At 53.0% G+C, this 20,012-nt stretch overlaps 1 protein-coding gene across 4 annotated transcripts in view; it reads right to left on the bottom strand.

Moving 5' to 3' along the window:
- TTLL8 (tubulin tyrosine ligase like 8) overlaps positions 1-20,012 on the bottom strand; it is an 81,347-nt gene that overhangs the window by 58,021 nt on the left and 3,314 nt on the right. For 2 of the 4 annotated variants that reach the window (XM_043563029.1, XM_043563027.1), the window contains 6 exons: positions 14,969-15,060; positions 11,548-11,686; positions 10,815-10,888; positions 8,927-9,055; positions 7,722-7,836; positions 6,165-6,272 (listed from right to left, as the gene is read on the bottom strand). In XM_043563029.1, coding sequence (XP_043418964.1) covers positions 6,165-6,272; positions 7,722-7,836; positions 8,927-9,055; positions 10,815-10,888; positions 11,548-11,686; positions 14,969-15,060 — 657 coding nt within the window. Of the gene's footprint in view, positions 1-6,164; positions 6,273-7,721; positions 7,837-8,926; positions 9,056-10,814; positions 10,889-11,547; positions 11,687-14,968; positions 15,061-20,012 lie in introns of those variants that run through there. The other 2 variants (XM_043563028.1, XM_043563030.1) reach the window with 2 other exon arrangements.

Genomic DNA, 20,012 nt, shown 5'->3' on the forward strand with positions numbered 1-20,012 from the left:
ACACTACTTCCTGACTTGCTACAGAAGCCCGGCTTTCCTGAGCCCACGCTGGTGTCCGGTAAGTACTTGGTGAGCAGTCCTGCCTGACGCCCGCGAGCCACTGTGAGCTTACCCACTCTTACCCAGCACCTCACTGTCCTGGAACCCCAGAGTCAAGCTGGACCCCTGGGTCTCAGGAAGCACGGGGAGCTCCCCCGGCAAGGCGAAAGCGACCCTCGAGAGGCCGAGCTCCCACGCGAGGCAGCCCGGGCCTGGGCCCCCCCACCCCCAAGCCACTGAGGGAGAGGGAGCTCACAGCCAGCATCTGTCTGCGCGCACTTATGGGGAAGGAGCCTGAAGAAAGGTAAACCCAGGGACCAGGAGGCTTGTTGGGATGAAAACAACTCCACAAACTGGGGCAGGGTGGGCATGGGGGTCAGGCCCTGCATGGGCGGAGGCCTCACAGACCCCGGCAGTGCTGGGCCCGGGAGAAAGCGCTGCATTCACACGGCTGTTGTAGACATTACAATGTGCGTTTTTAACCTGTATTGTGGTGAAATTCACAGAACGTAAAAATAACCATTTTCAAGGGGAAAACTGCACTTCTGTTTTCTGATCAGGCACATAAGGAGCCTGGAAGTTGTCAACCTGGCCTGACGACAAGTAAAAAGAATCAACAACTCTTCTTTGCTGCTTCAGAGCTGAGGTCGCCGGACAAACCATCGTCCCCGAAATTTGCAGAGACAGTCAGGTGGATACAGCGAACCACACCTCACCAGGTCAGAACCCCCCAGACGCCAACACCCGGACAGGAAACCTGAACTGTAATCGATGAGCCACTGAAGGCTCCGTGTGGACAGATCTGAGGGTTAAAAATTCCAGGACCGTCCGGCTCAGGGGGCCCCCATGCTTTCGTCAGTCTTACCTCTGGCAACTTGACCTGGTTTTCACAGTGAGTATGGGAGAAAAATCCCCTGCTGCTTCTGGCAAGGGAAGGGAAAAGGGACCATCTTGCAAACTGCCAGAGCATTCTGTTCTTCAGGAGGCCCGCCCTCAGGAGAAATAGTTGCCCAGAGCCTGACCTGCTGGGAGAAGGCAAAGACCCAACTCCAGCCCCCGCTAGCCCTCTGTCTGCCAAAGGGGGTAAAAACTGAGAAGCACAGTGACGTTCATAGTCCGGGGGCACAGGTTCACTAAAGACTGAGACCTGATCATGAGATTATAGAACACTCTTTCAGACAAAATTTTTTTAAAAAAATTGAGGAAATTTTTTTTGCCAGTAGACCTGCCAAGAAATCTCAAGTTTTTCAAAGAGAAGGAAAAGAACATAGGTCGGTTCCACATAAAGAAAGGAAGAGTGTTAGAAAAGGAATGAATGAAGGTAAAGTACAAACTTTTACTTTTCTTATTCTTGATATTTTATTTTTCTTATTCTTATTTTTAATAAGAATATTTTTATTATTCTTGGGGTGCCTGGGTGGCTCAGTCACTTAAGTGTCAGACTCGATTTTGGCTCAGGTCATGATCCCATGGTCATGGGATAGATCCCCGCATCAGGCTCTGCACTGAAGGTGAGGAGCCTGCTTCAGATTCTGCGTCTCCCCATCTCTCTGCTCCTCCCCTGCTCGCTCTCTCTCTCCCTCAAAATAAGTACATTTTTTTAAAAAAGAGAAGACATCATTATAGATCTCATGGACATTGAAAAGATAGTAAAGAAATACCATGAACTCTCTGCACACAAATTTGATAATCTAGATGAAATGGACCAATTTATTGAAAGACACGACCTGTCAAAATTCACACAAAAAGAAATAGATGATCTGAAGAGACCTATATCTATTAAATAAATCGAATCAGCAATTAATAACCTTCTAAAACAGAAAGCACCAGGTCCAAATGGGTTCACTGGTGAATTCTACCATTTAAAGAAGAAATTATAGCAATTTTCCACAATCTCACTGGATAGAAACAGTGAATACTTCCTTCCTCGTTCTATGAAGCCAGCATTACCCTATCACCAAAACCAGAGAAAGACATGAGAAAAGAAAACTAAAGACTAAAATCTCTCATGAATAATAATACAGAAATCCTCACTAAAATATTAGCAAGTCAAATCCACAATGTATACAAAGAATTATACACCATAATCAAATAAGATTTATCTTAGGTATGCAAAACTGGCTCAACATTTGAAAATCGATTAATGTAATCTATTACACATCAAAAGGCTAAAGAAGAAAAATTACATGATCGTATCGATACAGAAAAACATTTGACAAAATTCAACTCACATTCATGATAGAAGCTCTCAGCAAGCTAGGAATAGAGAGGAACTTCCTCAACTTGATAAAGAATATATACAAAACCCCCCTATAGTTAACATTATACTTAATGGTGAGAAATGAGAAATTTACACTCTAAAATCAAGTGCAAGATGGGGCGCCTGGGGGGTTCGGTCGGTTAAGCGTCCAATTTCGGCTCAGGTCATGATCTCACGGTCCGTGAGTTCGAGCCCCGCATCGGGGTCTGTGCTGACAGCTCAGAGCCTGGAGCCCGTTTCGGATTCTGTGTCTCCCTCTCTCTCTGACCCTCCCCTATTCATTCTCTGTCTCTCTCTGTCTCAAAAATAAATAAACATTAAAAAAAAATTTTAAATCAAGTGCAAGGCAAGGACCTCCTCCCTCTCACCACTGTTTTTCCAACATCATACTGGAAATCCTAGCTAATGCAATGAGACAAGAAAATAAGAGGTACACAAATTGAGTAGGAAATAAAACTGTCTTTATTCATAGATAACATGATTATCTATGTAGAAAATCTGAAAGAATTGACAAAAAAACTCCTAGAACTAATAAGTGATTAGTCAATCACTTTCCCACATACCAGAAATGAATTATTGGAATTTGAAATGAAAAACACAACACCATTTACATTAGCACCCAAAAACTTAAATAAATATATAAATAAGTAAATCTAACAAAATACGTTCAAGATCTATATGAGGAAAACTACAAAACTCTGATAAATGAAATCAAAGAAGAATGAAATTAATAGTGAGATATTCCATGCTCACGAATAGGAAAGATTTATTGTCAAGATGTCAGTTCTTGGGGTGCCTGGTTGGCGTGGTTGGTTGAGCATCAGACTTTTGATTTCGGTTCAGGTCATGATCTCACAGTTTGTGGGATCAGACCCCGCGTCGGGCTCCATGCTGACAGCATAAAGCCTGCTTGGCATTCTCTCTCTCTCCCCTCTCTCTGCCCCTCCTCCCCTTGTACTGTCTTTGTCTCTCTCAAAATAAATAAACTTAAAAAAAAAGATGTCAGTTCTTCCCTACTCAATCTATAAATTCAATGCAATCCCCATCAAAATCCCACAAGGCATCTTATGGATATTGACAAGTTGATTCTAAAATTTACACGGAGAGGCAGAGAATACAGAATAGCCAACCCAATATTGAAGGAGAAGGATAAATTGGAGAATTGATACCATTCAACTTCTAGTCTTACCACAAGTCTATGTAATCGAGACAGTGTGGTACTGGTGAAATAACTGACAAATAGATCCCTGGACCCGAATAAAGAGCCCAGAAATAGACCCACAAAAATATAGTCAACCGATCCATGACAAAGGCGCAAAGGCTATACAACAGAAAAAAAGTGGTCTTTTCAACAAATTGTGCTGAAACAGGTGCAAAAAAAAAAATGCACACAAAAAAGAATTTAGATACAGCTTTTACACCCTTCATAGAAATTAACTCAAAATGGATCATACACCCAAGTGTGAAACACAAAAGTACAGAACTCCTAGAAGACAGCATGGGAAACCACCAAGATGAAGCTGGGTGCAGTGGTAAGTTTTTAGACACATTCCCAAAGGCACAGTCTATGAAAGAAATACTTGATAAGCAGGACTCAATACTGTCAGGAGAATGAGAAGATAAGTCGAGGACTTGGAGAAAATATTTGCAAAAGACACATCTGGTAAAGGGCTGTTATCCGAAATACACACACACACACACCACACACACACCACACACACAAAACCCCTCTTAAACCTCAACCAGAAACATTTTCAAATGGTAGGGAAGCTGAACAGATTTCTCACCAAAGACTATATTTACAGATGGCAAAGAAGTATATTAAAAGATACACAGGGCACCTGGGTGGCTCAGTCAGTTGAGAGTCTGACTCTTGATTTCAGCTCAGGTCATGATCCCAGGGACATGGGCTAGAGCCCCACATCAGGCTCCACACAGAGCATGGAGCCTGCTTAAGATTCTCTCTCTCTCCCTCTGCCCATCTTTCCTGCTTTCTCTCTCTAAGAAATAAAAAACTTAAAAAAAAAAAAGATTCTCTCTCTCTCTCTCTCCCTCCCTCTCCCCAATTCACACACTCTCTAAAAACATATAAACAAATAAGTAAACAAATGAATAAGTAAATAAATAAAAATAGTGTGTTTTAAAAAGCAAAAAAAAAGATGCTCAAGGCCACGTGTCATTGGGGAACTTTAGGTGAAAACAGCAAGAGACACTGCACACCTGTCACAACGGCCCAAATCCAGACCACGGACGCCACGAGCGCTGGGAGGACGCGAAGCACTCATTGCTGGTGGGGTGCAAAATGGTGCGACCACTGTGGAGGACAGCTTGGTGGTGTCTTCCCAAACTAAGCACACTCGTTTTTTTTAATTTATTTTTTAACGTTTATTTATTTTTGAGACAGAGAGAGAGCATGAACGGGGGAGGGGCAGAGAGAGAGGGAGACACAGAATCCGAAGTAGCTCCAGGTTTCGAGCTGTCAGCACAGAGCCCGACGCGGGGCTCGAACCCACGGACCGCGAGATCATCACCTGAGCCGGAGTCGAACGCTTCACCGACTGAGCCACCCAGGCGCCCCAAAGCACACTCTTACCATCATGTCCAGCGATCAGGCTCTGTGGTATTTAGCCAAACGAGTTGAAAACTTACGGTTGCACAAAAACCTGCACCCAGATCATAACTGCCCAAACTTGGAAGCAGCCAACATGCCCTTCAGTAGGTAATGGAGAAAGTCAGCCACACGGTGGGCCATCCACACAATGGAGTGTGATGTGGCACTAAAAGGAAATGAGCTACCAAGCCATGACGGAGTTGGAGGGACCTCAGCTGCGCATCACTGAGTGAAAGAGGCCAGAAAAGGCCACGTCTGGGGGCGCCCGGGGGGCTCAGTCGTTAAGCGTCCAGCTCTGCATTTCAGCTCAGGTCATGATGTCACGGTCTGAGCGTTCGAGCCCCACGGCGGGCTCTGTGCTGACAGCGTGGAGCCCGCTTGGGATTCTCTCTCCCTCTCTGTCTGCCCTCCCCCACTCTCCCTCTCCTCCTCCTCCTCCCCTGCTCATGTGGGAGCCCCCCCCCTGTCTCTCTCAAAATAAGTAAATAAACTTAAAAAGGAAAAGAAAAAAGAAAAAAAAACTAGAAGAAAAAAAAACTAGAAGAAAAAAACTAGAAAAAAACTAGAAGAAAAAAAAACTAGAAGAAAAAAAACTAGAAGAAAAAAACTAGAAGAAAAAAACTAGAAGAAAAAAAAACTAGACAAAAAAAAACTAGAAGAAAAAATAAAAAGAATAAGTACAAAGGAAAAGCAAAGGAAGGCTACGTATGTATGCTTTCAGCCATATGACATCTGGAAAAGGCAGAATGACGGCGACAGCGAAAGGACCAGTGGTGGCCAGGGGCGGGGCCAGGGGCCCGTCCCCAGGCGGGGACGTCAGGGCACCGGAAGCACTGTGTCTGGTACCGTGACGGTGGGCCCGCGCCCTGACGCAGCTGTCCAAACCCACCCCGCGTACAAGACCGCAGCTCGCTACAAACGCCGTGAGAACGACGTGTCCACACGGGCGCATCCGTCACAGCAAAGGCACCAGCCGGTGGGGACGCTGACGGCGGAGGGGGCTCTGGGGGCCTATGGGAAATCCCTGCACCTTCTGCGCAAGTGCACTGCGAACCAAAAGCTGCTTTATCAAAATCAACAACAACAACTTCTTTGGGTTTCGTAGGCCTAACGCCACGGTGGCTCTGCACCACGTGGGAAAGCCACTCCCCGTCTCCCTCTTCTGCAGGGAGGGAGGACCCCGTCCTGGACGCACGGCCCGCTGCCCCTCCTGCACTGTTCTCCCCGCACGGTGCAGCCTCGGGCCCCACACACCTTTCTTGCTGCCGGGGCCACGGTCGCCGGCCTCCCCGCTGCTGCTGCACTTGTGGTGCCTGACCACCCACTTGAGGATGCTGGAGGCCATCGTCCGCCGGAAGTCGTCTGAAAGGACACCCAGGCCTCGCCCCCTCTCCGGCCGGGGACCAGGGACCTCGGCCAGCACCAGCTGTCCTCAGCCCAGGCACCCCACAGGCCTCACCTCCTCCTCGCTGCCTTCAAGGGGGCCGTTCCCTCTGCCCCGGCCCCTCGTGGGCCCTGTCAACGGGCCCAGAAGCAGAACCCGCGCACCCCCTCCCTGCCTCTCTCCTGCTCACCCCAACCCCCCACCCGGGGCCACAGTGCATGGACACCCTCACCACCTCCCCCTGCTCCTGTGCCCTCAGCCCCGCACAGAGGACAGAAGACCCCCGCAGACACACCAGGACCCCGCCCACCCCAGGAGCCTCTCTGCACCTCCCTGGACCTGCTGGCTCCCACAGCTCCTGGCGTGCATGGACCGAGGGGCTGGGCACAGAGGACAGCTCTGGGTCCCACAGACGCAGCCTGGGGGCTGGCCTGGCTCGGAGCGCTGGCTCGTGCCCGGAGAGGCGGCCGGCACCCCCGTGAGCCAGCCCAAACTCACTTCCCACCCACGCCCTCAGGGAGGTCCGCAAGAGACTCCCACACCTTCTCACCAAAACTTGCCCTTCCTCATTGCAGAGGAAGCTGCCCCCCACCCCAACCCCAACCGCCCGCCCGGCAGCTGCTGCCACGTGGGAAACATCTGGAACCTGAGCTCCCTTCCCCAGCTTCCCCAGGACCTCAGAGCTTCTCTCCTGAGCCTCCTCTGCCCACCGGAACAAAGACCCTGAGCTCGCCTGCTGACCCGTAGCCCCTCTGCCCGTCACACTCAGGCACACTGCCCGCTGCGGCCCAGTCCCCTCCGAGCTCCTGTCCTCTGGGTCTCTCTGAGAGGCCCCTGCTCACCACCCTCTCCTCCCCTGCACCTCTCACCTTCAGCCCGCACAGACCCCACCTTGTCCTGCCTGTAGCCATCTGCTCCTGGGAGCTCCAGGGTGGGGTCAGATCACACGGCAGGGCAATGCCGTATCTCCATGGCCCCAGGCCCATGCTCAGGAAACACAAGTTACCCCCAAAAGGGCAGTGCTCACCTGTCCTGACCTTCCCCTTCTCTCTCCTCCCTTGGGGGGTCAATCCAGGAGTCCTCCCTCTGTCCCCAGGCCAGAGCCTGTCACCCACAGGACCAGCCCCACGCCAGCCTCTCCCAGAAGCCCAGTCAGAACCAAGCTGCTGACGCTCGGCTCCACAGCCCCCGTCAGCCTCCTGCTCCCATCCTGCACCTGCGGCCCATGGAAACGTCTGGACCGCCCCTCACCACGTGAGACGGAGCTGAGCCCCCGGGCCTTGGGACGGACCGGTCCAGCCCTGCAGCTGCGGCCCAGCCCCCCCTCCCTTCCAAAGGCTTCCTCAGCCACCTCAGTGAGAAAGTGGGCCACAGAGGGGCCCTGGCCGCCTGACGCCCGGTGGTCTCGCCTCCAGCCACGGACTTACCCAGGAATTCTTGCTTCTCGTTCTCGGTGCAGAGGCCGTAGCAACGTGGGAAGAAGGAGTCAGGGTCGGCCTGGACGTACCACGGTAGGTTCCGCATGTTCACACACAGCCCGATCTCCAGAGACAGCGGCACGTCAGGCCCCCGCAGGCCATGTGCTGGTCCACTCAGACCAGCCTGAACGCCCACCGGCCGGCAGCACCGGCTCCAAGGGGCTCTCGGGAGGCGGGGGTGCCCCCCCCGGCCTCCCAGTCCCTCCTGACCCCCGGTCAGCTGGTTGTGCTGGCCGACGTGCAGGCCAGGAGGAGACAGGGGTGGTAGGTCCTGTGCTCACCTCCCAGGTGCCTAGATGGTGCTGGGCCCAGGCCCCGGGAAGGAGAGAGTGGGCTCGCTCATGGGCACACTCACGGCTGCCCCACAAAAGTAACACTGGCTGTTACACAGGCTTGGCAGTTTTACACCCCACGGTCCAGCTCATTGCCCCACTTGGAAAAAAGTGCCAAGTGGCCGGGAAATGCAGCGCCCACTGGCTGCTGGGCACACTGGTGGCTACTCTGCCAGGGGGTCTTTGTGGGGTTTCTGGCCTGACTGTGCCACCTGCGGGCACGGCCCACACCCCAGAGGAGGTCACCAGGAGGCCTGGCGAGGGTGTGTAGGGGCCAGACCCCCACGGGGAGCACTGGTGGCAGTGTAAGCCTCACCCCTGAGCCTCCGGGTTATCCCTGTTGCCAGGAAGCCCCTCTACCCAGCCTCTCCCGAGAGGATACATGCAGGCCTGTCCACCCTGGGCGGACCTCAGGCCCCTGAAGTAGCAGGGAGGGGGCCGTGGGACTGAAAGGGGGTGACAGGAGGGGCCGGAAGCCCCAGGGCAGGGGCGGTGGCCTGGCTCTCCCTCAGACCCAGAGCCCCTCCGGGGTGCAAAGCCCAGGTCGGGCTGTGCCGGTAACCCCCACCGCCCTGCCTGGGGTTTGGCCTGCGTGCCCAGAGGACAGTCACAGGCCAAAGGGCACTTGGGGCCCTGGGAACAGCAGTGGGGCAGGTGCCGAGGGACTCTGGACACCGATACTGCATGGTGTGGCCTCTGACCAGGCAGCGGTCCCAGGGAGGAGCCCGGAGGTGACCAGTCCACATGTCGTCCTCCCAGCCTCAGGGTCCTGGTGCTTGGGGCTCCCGTCCCGCCAGCCTCCCCGCCAGCCCTCCCACTCACCTTGGTGGTGAAGGAAGCCGTCTTCCCATAGTGATTCAGCATCTGGTCACAGTTCAAGCTGTGATAGTCAACAACGTCCCTTTTGATGGTCCAGAGGAAGTACGGCATTTCGTTTTTGACCAACCTGGACTGGCAAGAAAAAAAACCCTCATCAAAACCCAACATCCAAGGTTCGTATCTTTGGGTGTTGGGGTGTCAGTAAGAGTGAAGGAAATCAGATTTTAAATGACACTTAAAGTGTGTATTCTGTGATTCTCGTCTGGAAAGCTAGAGACACCCGTTCCCTGAGGGCCTACTCTGTGCTGTGCTGGGAGCAACCAGCACACAGGGGCCCTGCTCTCAAGAAACAAGTGCGGGGCTCCGGCTGGCAGCTGCAGGGGCACCAAAAGTGTGTGGCTGAGCGAGGTCTGAGCTGCCTGCCCGTGGATGCCCACGTGAGGTTTGGGGACATGCCACACGTGGGCATGGGGTGAACTCTCTGCTTCGTGGCCTGGGTGACCATGGGAGACGGCCTCCCCCCTTCCTCCCCACTCCTGCCGAGCAAGAGGCAGGGCCACTGAGCTACACCCAGGGTGGCCTTGGCGGTGATGCTTTTGTTCACAAGCAGAAGCACCTGTTTGGTCAAAATATCTTACCAACGAGATACAAGGAAAGGAAAACATTGTCCAAAATGCTGACACCCTCAAGACCCTTCAGGGTCATTCCGAGCAGACCAGCATTCGAGGGCACACCTAATGTTCTGCAACGCAGCCTGGCCTACCTGGACCCCGTGTGAGGGCAGGACCGGGCTCCCCCCACCCCAATGCCAACACGAGCGCCCGGAGGGAGCGGGGAGCTGGCCAGCAGCATCAGTTCCTAAAACCCATCCCAGTGCTGGACGCATGGCCTTCCCTCCTACTCCAGAGTGACGGCTAGCTTTTGTTGCCGCTTTCTGGCGCAAGTCCCATTTGTTCAAATGTGGGACGGACTGTCTTAGCAGGGCGTGGGCCTTCAGCCCCCTGACTCCACAAGGCGCCTCCTCAGGGTTCCCCGAGTCAACTCTGGAGCTTAGTGTCTGCATCCGGGGCTGGGCCCACTTCCCCGTGTGTCTGTTCACTGCTCCTCTGTGAGCCCTGCACACGTTCTGGACCTTAGATCGCCCCAGGTCCGTGGAGTGCCCCGCTCTGGCTGGCCTCCCGGCTGCCCTCAGGGGTCTTCCGGGGACCCAGAAGACCTGTCCTCCTTCCAACCGTCGGAGGTATCAGCTGTCTTCCGTTTGGAGCTGTTGGGCAGGGTTTTACATTTCTCCCCTCCCCCACATCAGGCAACTTGCAACATTCCCCCCTCGCCCCACCCCCACCCCGGCAGGTGCGCGGTCTCCCAGTGCTGTCTCCAGGAGCCGCTGCTTCTTCAGTGCTGACCTTGCTCGTTGACCTGGGTGAGGCCCCACAAGCCTGGCCCTGCTCTGGACCTGACTCTGCCTCCCGCCTGCGCACCCCTGTCCCCACCATCGCGGCCTCACCAAGTGGCCTGTGTGCCCTCCTGCCTGCTCTGGTCCTTTCCCACGGCTTCCACAGAGTTGTAGCCACCGCTTGTCTCCTTGCACGCATGCGCACACATGGACACACTCAAGCACGTGCACAGGGCACACACAAGCACATGAACAAGGGCATGTACAGACGAACACGAGCACACACACAGGCACACACATACACACGGGAGAGCAGGAGCATATGGAGACACAGGAGAACGCGCGCACATGCCCCCCCCCCCCCCCCGCAATGAGCCTGTGCACGGATGCACACCAGCAAGCGCACGCATATGTGTCCTGCAGCCTGGCCTGCCTGGCCTTGTCGCCTGTCCCCAGGACACCGGGAAGGTGACAGTGTGAGGAGGCGGGGGGACCTACCATCACATCGTGGATGTCATCTGTCTTCTCCGGAGCCGCTTCTTGGTGTTCTCTGCCTTCCGCACGTTTCTGTTCTGCAAACACGACACCCGGAGAGTCTTCAGCACGGCAGGGCCCCGCGGCCACAGCGCCCTCGCGACTCCTCAGCAACCTTCCGGGGCTCCGGCCACTTCCGCCCGTCTGAGCTGAGCGTCAGCCGCACGAACCCTCCACCGGGGGCTCAGCGCCAGGGTCGCGGACCCGCGTGGGGTGGGGCGGCCTTCGGGCGTGCGTCGTGCCTGGCGGAGAGGGGCGCGGGGAGCGGGCAGGGGGCTGGGCTTTGATGTGCGGAGCGGGCCTGCGCAGACCCCAGGGACTGAGGGTGCACCTGCCGTCTGCGGAGCGGAGCGGGAGGCGGGGCCTCGGGCGGGGCGAGCCGGGGAGAGTCCAGAGGAGGGCCGGGCAGGGCGGGGGCGCTGAAGGAGCCTGGCAACTGGGCAGACCCGGGAGAATGACGCCTGGCATGGGCAGTGGGACACTGAGAAGCAAGCAGACCAGGGCGTGAGAGCACACGCGCAGTGCGTGGTCACCTGCGGAAGGCAGGCCAGGAGGGTGACCGGGACACTTGGGGCGGAGGCCCAGGTCACAGGCCCTGTGGCCAGAACAGCATCTCCGGGGCAGTGTGACTCATCTGGTCCTCTGACAGACACACGTGTGCCTTACTCCCAGAGACATGACGCCTTCGATACTCTACCTGTCACCCCCACACCGTCATCGTCCACATTCAGGAGGACCTTGGGCAGAAAGTGGAACTTCTTCTCCACCCAGCCCTTTCTTCGGAGGGCGGCCCGTATCACTGGGTAGTGCCCGTAGATGGAGAAAATTTTCTTTTCCTCAAATTGCAAGAGCATATTTTAAATGAAAGAATTGAAAGACAAGGCAGCTAATTCTCTGAGAGGAGGCTTCAGAGCAGGAGGGACAGACAGCCCGCACCAGCAGGAAACACCTGCTCCAAGCAAACACCCGGAAACACCCAGAACGCACACACATGGGCATGGGGCTGGGTCCTCCTCTGTGGTGTGTGTCCACTTTGTGGGCCTTGCACACATGGGCCTCACACGCACAAAGGCTCAGAGGTCCAGCACAAGCAGGACCAGGGGTGTAGCCTCAGCTCAGGGCAGGTCTGGGTCTGGAAGGCGGGCCTGGGTTGGCAGAACCTGGAGGGGGTGCGACCTACACTCGCTCTTCTCGACGAAGACAACAGTCCCTCATGCTTGGGGGTGAGAGGATGGGTGCCCGAGGTTTAAGGAGGGATGAGGGGGAGGAGTCGTTCATCCACCCAGGAAGGGCCTGAGGGACAGGAGTGCCAGCACCAGGAAGGCTGGGGACTCCTCCAGTCACTGTGGGAATGAACGCAGATGCCTGGGCACCAGGCAGGCAGCTGGCAGCTGGTGGAGTGTACCTAGGCTTTCGCAGCTGGGGGACGGGAGAGTAATGGTCGTGCTGGAGCCCCTGGGTCTCATGCTGCTGAGGGCACAGCCTGGACACATTCACCTGCGTTAGGGTCACAGAGGGTGACAGCTGCAGGGCAGTCAGGAAACAGGTGCATAGTCAGCAGTGAGCTTAGGGCCTTGCGAGTTTGTGGGAGCAGGCAGAGGGGGCAAGTGGCTCAAGCTCACTGGTGTCCCTGATTAGCTGACTGAATTGACCAGAAGACAGACTATCCTGGGTGGGCCTGACCTAATCAGATGCACCTCTTAAAAGGGGGTCCAGGGCTTCCCTGAAGTTGGAGATTCAAAGCAGGAGAGACCTCGCCCCATTGCTAGCTTTGAAGAAGCCAGTTCTACGGCCACAAGGGAATGAATCCTGCCAACAAGCCCAGGGAGCCTGGAGGTAGGTCCTTCTCCAGTTGAGACTCCGGATGAGACCCTGGCCCAGCTGATGCCTCATTTCAGCCTTGAGAGACCCTAAGCGGAGGACCCCACAGAAGCTGTGAGATAACAAATGTTTAAGCGGCTAAGTTCACAGTGATTTGTTACACAGCCCTGATAGCTAACACATCCTAGGATGTGTCCACACCCAGGAACACATACGATAAAGCATGTGCCTGGGACTAGAAGCCGTGAGTTCAAGTTCCAGCACCCACGTGACAGACCCAGCAGGTCAGAGGGCCTCGCCGAGCCTCCTTCCACTCAGAAAATCTGTCCAAAGTCTGTCCTCGCCGCCCACAGGACTGTGCACCAGGACAGAGGGATGTGGACAAACTTGGCCACAGAGGGGCTGCCCTGATGGAGAGGTGGGCAGGGAACATGACCACTGACCACCTGCGAGAATGTCAGCACCCCGTGCCCCAGCAAGACCTCCTGGCCACCCCAACACCTGGCTTGCTTATAGTTAAATTGAACAACTTTAGGAAAGCTAATTAATTTTAATCGACAGAATACAGTTCCTCGGGGAACTACAGAGTACAAGACCTGTAACATGTAAGAGAGGGGAAATGGAATTTTAAAAGTCATCGGTCCACAAGGAGGCACACAATGAGGGGGAAGCCGGGCAGCCAGGAAAAACTGAGTGGGTCAAGGAGACGGGACACATGGGGATGCCTGAGGACAGCAGGACTGCACTCATAGATACACGCAGCAAAGGCTCCAGGCTGGAGTTTTAAAAATCTCAATCAATGCTGCTTACAAGAGAAAATCAAAATCCTGAGCCTACAGACAGGTAGAACATAAAAGGATCTAAATATGAGACAAAATATCCTTTGGGACAAGTAAACCACTAAAGAAAATCATCCCATAATTTACAAAAAGATTCACCTCACCAGGAAGGTACTTCTGTACGCAGCCACTCAGAGGGCTGTAACGGCATAAAGCCAAAACTGACATTCCCACAAAGTGAAGGAATCCACGGTTATCACCGGGCGTTGACCAGCTTCTCTCCCGGACCAAAGATTGCAATAAGACTCCAAGACCTGAGCACATAACCATCTCAGCCCTGACGACTCTGAATGGAGAACCCGCACCGGCCTTCACGTGAACGCACACGATGCCGGGCATACAGCGAGTCGGAACCCACGTCAACGGAATAGCACTACGCAGATGACATTCTCACCCACAGTGCACCCGTGCTAGAAATCAGCAACAAAATACATAGAAAAACCTCACAAGGATGGACATTAACTATGCTTTTAAGTAACCCACAATCAAGGGAAAGGAATCTATGAATCATAGAATACTTTGAACTACATCTCAACAAGAGTACTATGAAAACTTGAGAAATCAGGGGCGCCTGATTGAGCATCTGACTTGGGCTCAGGTCATGATCTTGAGGTTTGTGAGCTCCAGCGCCACATCGGGCTCCCTGCTGTCAGCATGGAGCCTGGAGCCTGCTTCTAAGATCCTCTGTCTCCCTCTCTCTCTCTCACGCTGTCTCAAAAATAAATATTTAAAAAAAAAAAAAAAAAAGCTTGTGAAATCAGCTAACGCAATACTTAAAGGGATATTTGTACCCCAGATGTTCACATGTTTTTAGGTTTCGGTAGAAAACCTGAAAATTAATGAGCTGGCATGGTTCCATTGGCATGAAACCCCAGAGAGCATGCCAGGCGGCCACCAGGACCAGGCCGGTGGCGGCAGGCACCCCGTCACAGTGCAGTGGCTGTGGTCTGGCTGTGCACACTCGGTGCACCCAGCCGGTCACACGTGGGCTGTGCGTTCACGCTTTGGAACCACATTTTGTGTGTGATGTGCTGAGCTCCTCGGAGCTCCTATGCGCCAGCCTTCTGAGCTGGGCAGGGTAAAGCCAGAGAATGCAGGCTTTTCCCCAGCGAGGGCAGCCCTCTGCCCCCACAAAAGGTCACCAGCAGTTGCCTCAATCCCAGCCACCTGGGGGCTGGCACTGGGGAGCCAGGGCAGAACCAAGGCTGGTGGAGGCGAGGGCAGCAGGGGAGCCGAGGGCCTCAAAGGCGACCCAGTCCCTCTCCAAATTCCTAAGTAAATCTCCATGTTTAAGAAGTACCCCCGCCTTGGGGCGCCCGGTCCGAAGAGCATGGGACTCTTGATCTCAGGGTGGTGAGTTCGAGCCCCTCTCCAGGTGTAGAGCTTACTTACATCAATGAAACTTTAAAAAAAAGGTGCTCCCAGCCCTATCCCCCCCAGCCCCAAAGCGCATTTTACCTTGATGGCCTTTTCTGTTAATTGTCTTGCTATTTTGTATCTGTCTGATTTGGGGGAAGATGTCAAGTCTTGGGAAATTCCTCGTTTTAATTCTGCAGAAGAGAAACAGGCATCAAGGCAAAGGTAAAAGCACACAGGTGACACTTGGGAAGGAGCCCTAATCATAGAAGCCCCACCCCCACCCCCGTGGCCCTCCTCCCGGCCCGCCTCCCCCCCCCCACCCCCCCCCCAGCCCCCACACCCTCCTCCTGCAAGTCCTCAGCCCCTCCCCAGGCTGCATTCTGGGCAGCTCTGGCTGGGGCACCCTCTCTCCTTCTGGAGACCATGGCCCCAACTCACCCTAACCCCACCCCCACCCACCACCTGTCCAGGTCAGCCCTTCCTTCCACCAGCCCCTCCCTGCTCCTGTCCCTGACTCTGGCCACCAGATTCCCATCAGCACACACCCAGTTTTAGTGCAAATGCCTTAAAAATTCAAATGAAAACCTTCCTCTCTGCAGGCCACCGTCCTGCACACTCCTGCCTTCAGCCTCCCTCCACACCCTCACCTGCTGGGCTCCACCATGGACACACACACAAGCTGGTCCCATGGTCACTCCCCTGGGCCCCCCTTCCCCTCCTCACTGTGGCCCCTCCTCTCTCTCCACACCCTAACCTTGGAGGTGCCCAGGCCTGGGCCTCAGACTCCATGCTGTACTGTCCCTACCCACTCCCTGGGCCATCTCATCCTGTCTGGTGGCTTTAAATTCCAGTGTCCCCAGGCCCCTGGAATGTGTGCCTTCCATGTAGACCACCCGGCCTCCTGACCCCTCCTGGACGCCTGGTGCCTGGATATCCCAGGAGCATCGGAGGCAGGGCTAGCCAGCAGCAGACATCCACCCACCCCCCACCCCCATCCTTCGCCCTGTGGAGCCACGAGGCCCATCAGTACAGACAAAAGCAGCAGAGCCATTCGGTGGGGATGCTGTTCTAACAACTACACGTCCACGTGGAGAAAGCAAATCCCAACCCCACCTGACAACACACACAATTAATTTGAAGTCGATCACGGGCCTCAGTGTGAATGCTGGGCACAAAGCGTCTGGCAGAAAGCACCGCCCTGGGTCAGGCAAAAATCCCTGAGAGGTACACAGAAAGCACTAACTGTAAAAGTTGAAATTGATGAAGTGAAAACGTTCGGCTGTGTTAAGGAAATGGAAAGATAGAAAGCATGGATCGGGGGAAAAATATTCACAATGTGTCTATCAGACGAAGCCCGACACAAAAGGTGACAATGAGTGGTTCCGTCTACGTGAGGTTCCGGAGCAAGATTAACCCATGGAGACAAAAGCCAGAACGGGGGAGGGAGTGGGGGGGAGGGGGAGGGCACGAGGAAACTGCCCGTGGCACCAACAGTCCAACAGCATCGCCTTGGAATGCGCGACGCCAGGCTCAGCAGAACGACAGACAAGAAACGGAAGCCACGGAAGCCACGGAAGCCACGGAAGCCACGGAAGCCACGGAAGCCACGGGCACACGTCGTGCAGGCACAGCCGCCAGGAACTGACAGAAACTCAAGCCAGAGGCAGTGAGGACTAAGATCTTCAGGACAGCGCCTCGTGAACACACGCAGGGCCCCCACTCAACAGCAGCCACGCACGCGACCTCCAGGATGCAGGGAGCGTGGGTTAAAATAGACCGTAGAGAGGCTCTGGTTTGTCCTCTGGCCACAGAGCAATGAACTGAGGAGTCAGCGACAGAACAGAATGTCCCAGAAAACTCCTGCGCGTTTAATACACAGATCCTAATACACACGTGTCAGGGAGGCAGAGGGAAAGGGCTGCATAGTTGTTGCCCAAATGATAACTAAAACACCAAGTATCAAACCTCGTGGGCTGAAGTTAAGTCGTATTTACAGACATTTTTAGCTGCAGATGCATATATTCAAAAGTAATAAAAGCTAAAAGGAATGAGTTAAAAGCATCCATCTGAAGACCTTAGAAAGAATGCTAAGTTTAAGCCCAAAGATATTACAAGAAAATGAATAGAAAGGAGACGTTAATAAATTATTTTTTTAAATCCAATAAAGAGGATGGGGGCAACTGGGTGGCTTAGCTGGTTAAGCATCTGACTTGGGCTCAGGTCATGATCTCGTGGTTCGTAAGTTCGAGCCCCGCGTCGGGCTCTGTGCTGACAGCTCGGAGCCTGGAGCCTGCTTTGGATTCTGTGTCTCCCTCTCTCTCTGCCCCTCCCCTGTTCACACACTCTCTCTCTCTCTCTCTCTCTCTCTCTCTCTCTCTCTCAAAAATAAAATAAGGATTAAAAAAATTTTTTAATCCAATAAAGAGGCTTAAGCCAAAGGTTTAAAACTAACAAAATTAATAAACAATTGGTGAGATCAACTAATAAAAAAAGAGAAAAGGCATAAAAATGTCATTAAAAACCTTCCCATAAGTAAAACTCCAGGGCTCATGGCTTCATGGGTGAATGCTACCCAACACTTAATCTTGTACAACTCGTTTCGAGAGGAGAAAAAGTGTGGCCATGCCTTACTTGCTTTGCGAGGCCAGCGTGTTCCAGGCCAGTGTGACTCAAACCACGGATGACAGAATCATACACAAACGAGGAGCAAACTGCACCCAGCGATGCAGAGAACAGTCACTACGTCACGGCCACGGCCATGCAGTCTCAAGGCTGCATGAGAAAAGCAAACCCTGATTCACCAAGTGAAGAGGGGAAGAAAAATCGTAAATGCCATCCCAACAGACACGGAAAGGTCTTCACAGGCCCTGATTTCCCTTCAGGCTGCAAGCTCTTGGTGGACTAAGACAGCCACGACCGGCCTGGCAGTGACCCTCATGGCACCGGCCTTTGGTTTCTAAGCACGCCCGGCCCTGAACCCGAGGGCCCGAGCCCCAGGAGAGCTGGGATTCCGGGTCGGGGACACCGGATGCCCCAGGCGATACAGGGCATCTTGACGCACCTACAGCCTGGATGGAGGGACAGCAAAGAGATATAGAAGGGGCACACAGAGGCAGGGGGCTGAGTGTGGACCGCCGGAGCATCACAAAGCGTGATGGTGACTGGCCAGACATGGTGCATACGTCCGGAAAGATTCTCAGAGGTGAGAAAGCCACAACAGAACCCTCACCTGAGGCCGTCGGCGAGGCCTGGCATTCCAGCGGCTTCCCTGGGAGCCCATAACTGCCGGGCACAAACAGGCACCGAAGCAGACCTTCTGGAAGGACGTGGACTTCGCGGAGGCCGAGGAGGCCTGCCCGGGAGGGAAGCACTTCTCACAGACCGCAGCTCATCACCTCCTCGGTGCGGAGAAACGGCCATTCACGCGAGGGCCACCAAGGGCAGCTGGAGCCAGGGGGAAGGTGAGCGGGTGCCAGAGCTGGGGCCGGGGCCGCCACAGCCTACAGCATCGTCATGGTGCCTCTCCTACCCCCTGCCCAGGCCTCCTTCCCTCAGGACTCTGCAGGCACTGATCCAGGAGACCTCGGCCCAGTCCCACCTCAGAGGGATTCGCTAGGGAACCCCCCCCCCACTCCACACAGGGGATGTGGACAGTCACCAGGTGCCATAGCACCACCCCTCCTGTGGCCTCGAGGAAGGCTGCTGTACGAGGGAGGGGTGCGGACGGCACTGCTCCAGTGACTGATGGGGGCACTGCTGACGGGGCAGCCAGACACGGTGGGCAAATCAGGGGCACAGCGCCACCCCCAAAGGAGCCTTGACAAAATACTCAACCCAAATCTCATCAAGCCTCCGGAGCTCATCTCCAGATCACAAGGGTCATGCCGGCGACAGAGGAGGAGAGGAGACCACCATGCGGCAACAGCCGGACAAGTCCCAAAGGTAGGACTGTCTACACAACAAGAGGCTATTCTCATCAGTAAGTCTAGCTCTTGAAAGCACAAGGCAAGAGAAGGGTAAGAGATAGTTGAGAGACAGGACTGCCTACTGCAGTGGGTGGCCCTTGACCAGATCCTGATTTGAACAAACCAGCTCTGGGACTTGCTGGGGAAATACAAATATATTCTGGGCATTGGATTTTATTAAGGAATTATTGTCCATCTTATCAAATGGGAAAAAAGAGTTTAGTTATGTAAAAAATGTCATTTCTAGAGACACTTAGTAAGTATTTAGATACATACTGTTTACTTATCAATAATAAGAAAACTTAATAAAATCATTATTAAAAACAAAAGAGAGATGGTCTCTAATATCAAGAGGATCAATTTGTCAGGAAGAAATAAAAGTTCCAAATGGGCATAAACTTCACTGTATATAAAAATATAAGTAGGCAAGGCTAAAAAAAAGACATAGAAAATCCACAATCATATTGATATTGGACCTACTTCTCAGTAAATGAAAGATTAAACAAAGAATCAGTAGACTGTAGCAGGTTTGAACATCATGATTAACCAGCTGCACTTAAATGATGTACATAGAAACCATGTTCCACAACTTGAGACACATATTTTCTTCACTTAACGTGTCTTCCAATATAGCTTGCATCCTAGACCATAGAGTCTCAATAAATTTCAAAGGATTGAAATGATATAGATTAAGTTCTCTGAAAACTCTTAAATCAAACTAGAAATTCATAACAAAACGTAACCAGAATTTTCTCAAATGTTCAAGTTAAGTGGTACACTTTAAAAATTAAAAATAGACCAAAGGAGAAATGAAGTGAAAACTCAAAAATGACTTGAGTTGAATGACAATAAAAATATGACATTTCAAAGCACTATAATGCAGCTAAAATAGGGATTAGAGAGAAATTTATAAATTTAAACTCATATATTAGAAAACAAATTGAAAACTATCTAATCTACCATCCCAAGAGGCTAGCAAGAGAACAATTAAACAAAAAGAACGAAGACAGAAATAATGAAGATAAGAGCAGAATTCAATTAAACAAAAAACCAAAGTGCCCTAGAGAAAATTATTAATAAACCAAAAGTTGGATCTTTGAAACAATTTTTAAATTGACAAATATCTAAATAGCTCAAGAAAAAAGAAAACACAAATTATCAATATCAAGAATTAAAAA

This window comes from Prionailurus bengalensis, chromosome B4 (genome assembly GCF_016509475.1).
Source record: "Prionailurus bengalensis isolate Pbe53 chromosome B4, Fcat_Pben_1.1_paternal_pri, whole genome shotgun sequence".
NCBI lineage: Eukaryota > Metazoa > Chordata > Mammalia > Carnivora > Felidae > Prionailurus > Prionailurus bengalensis.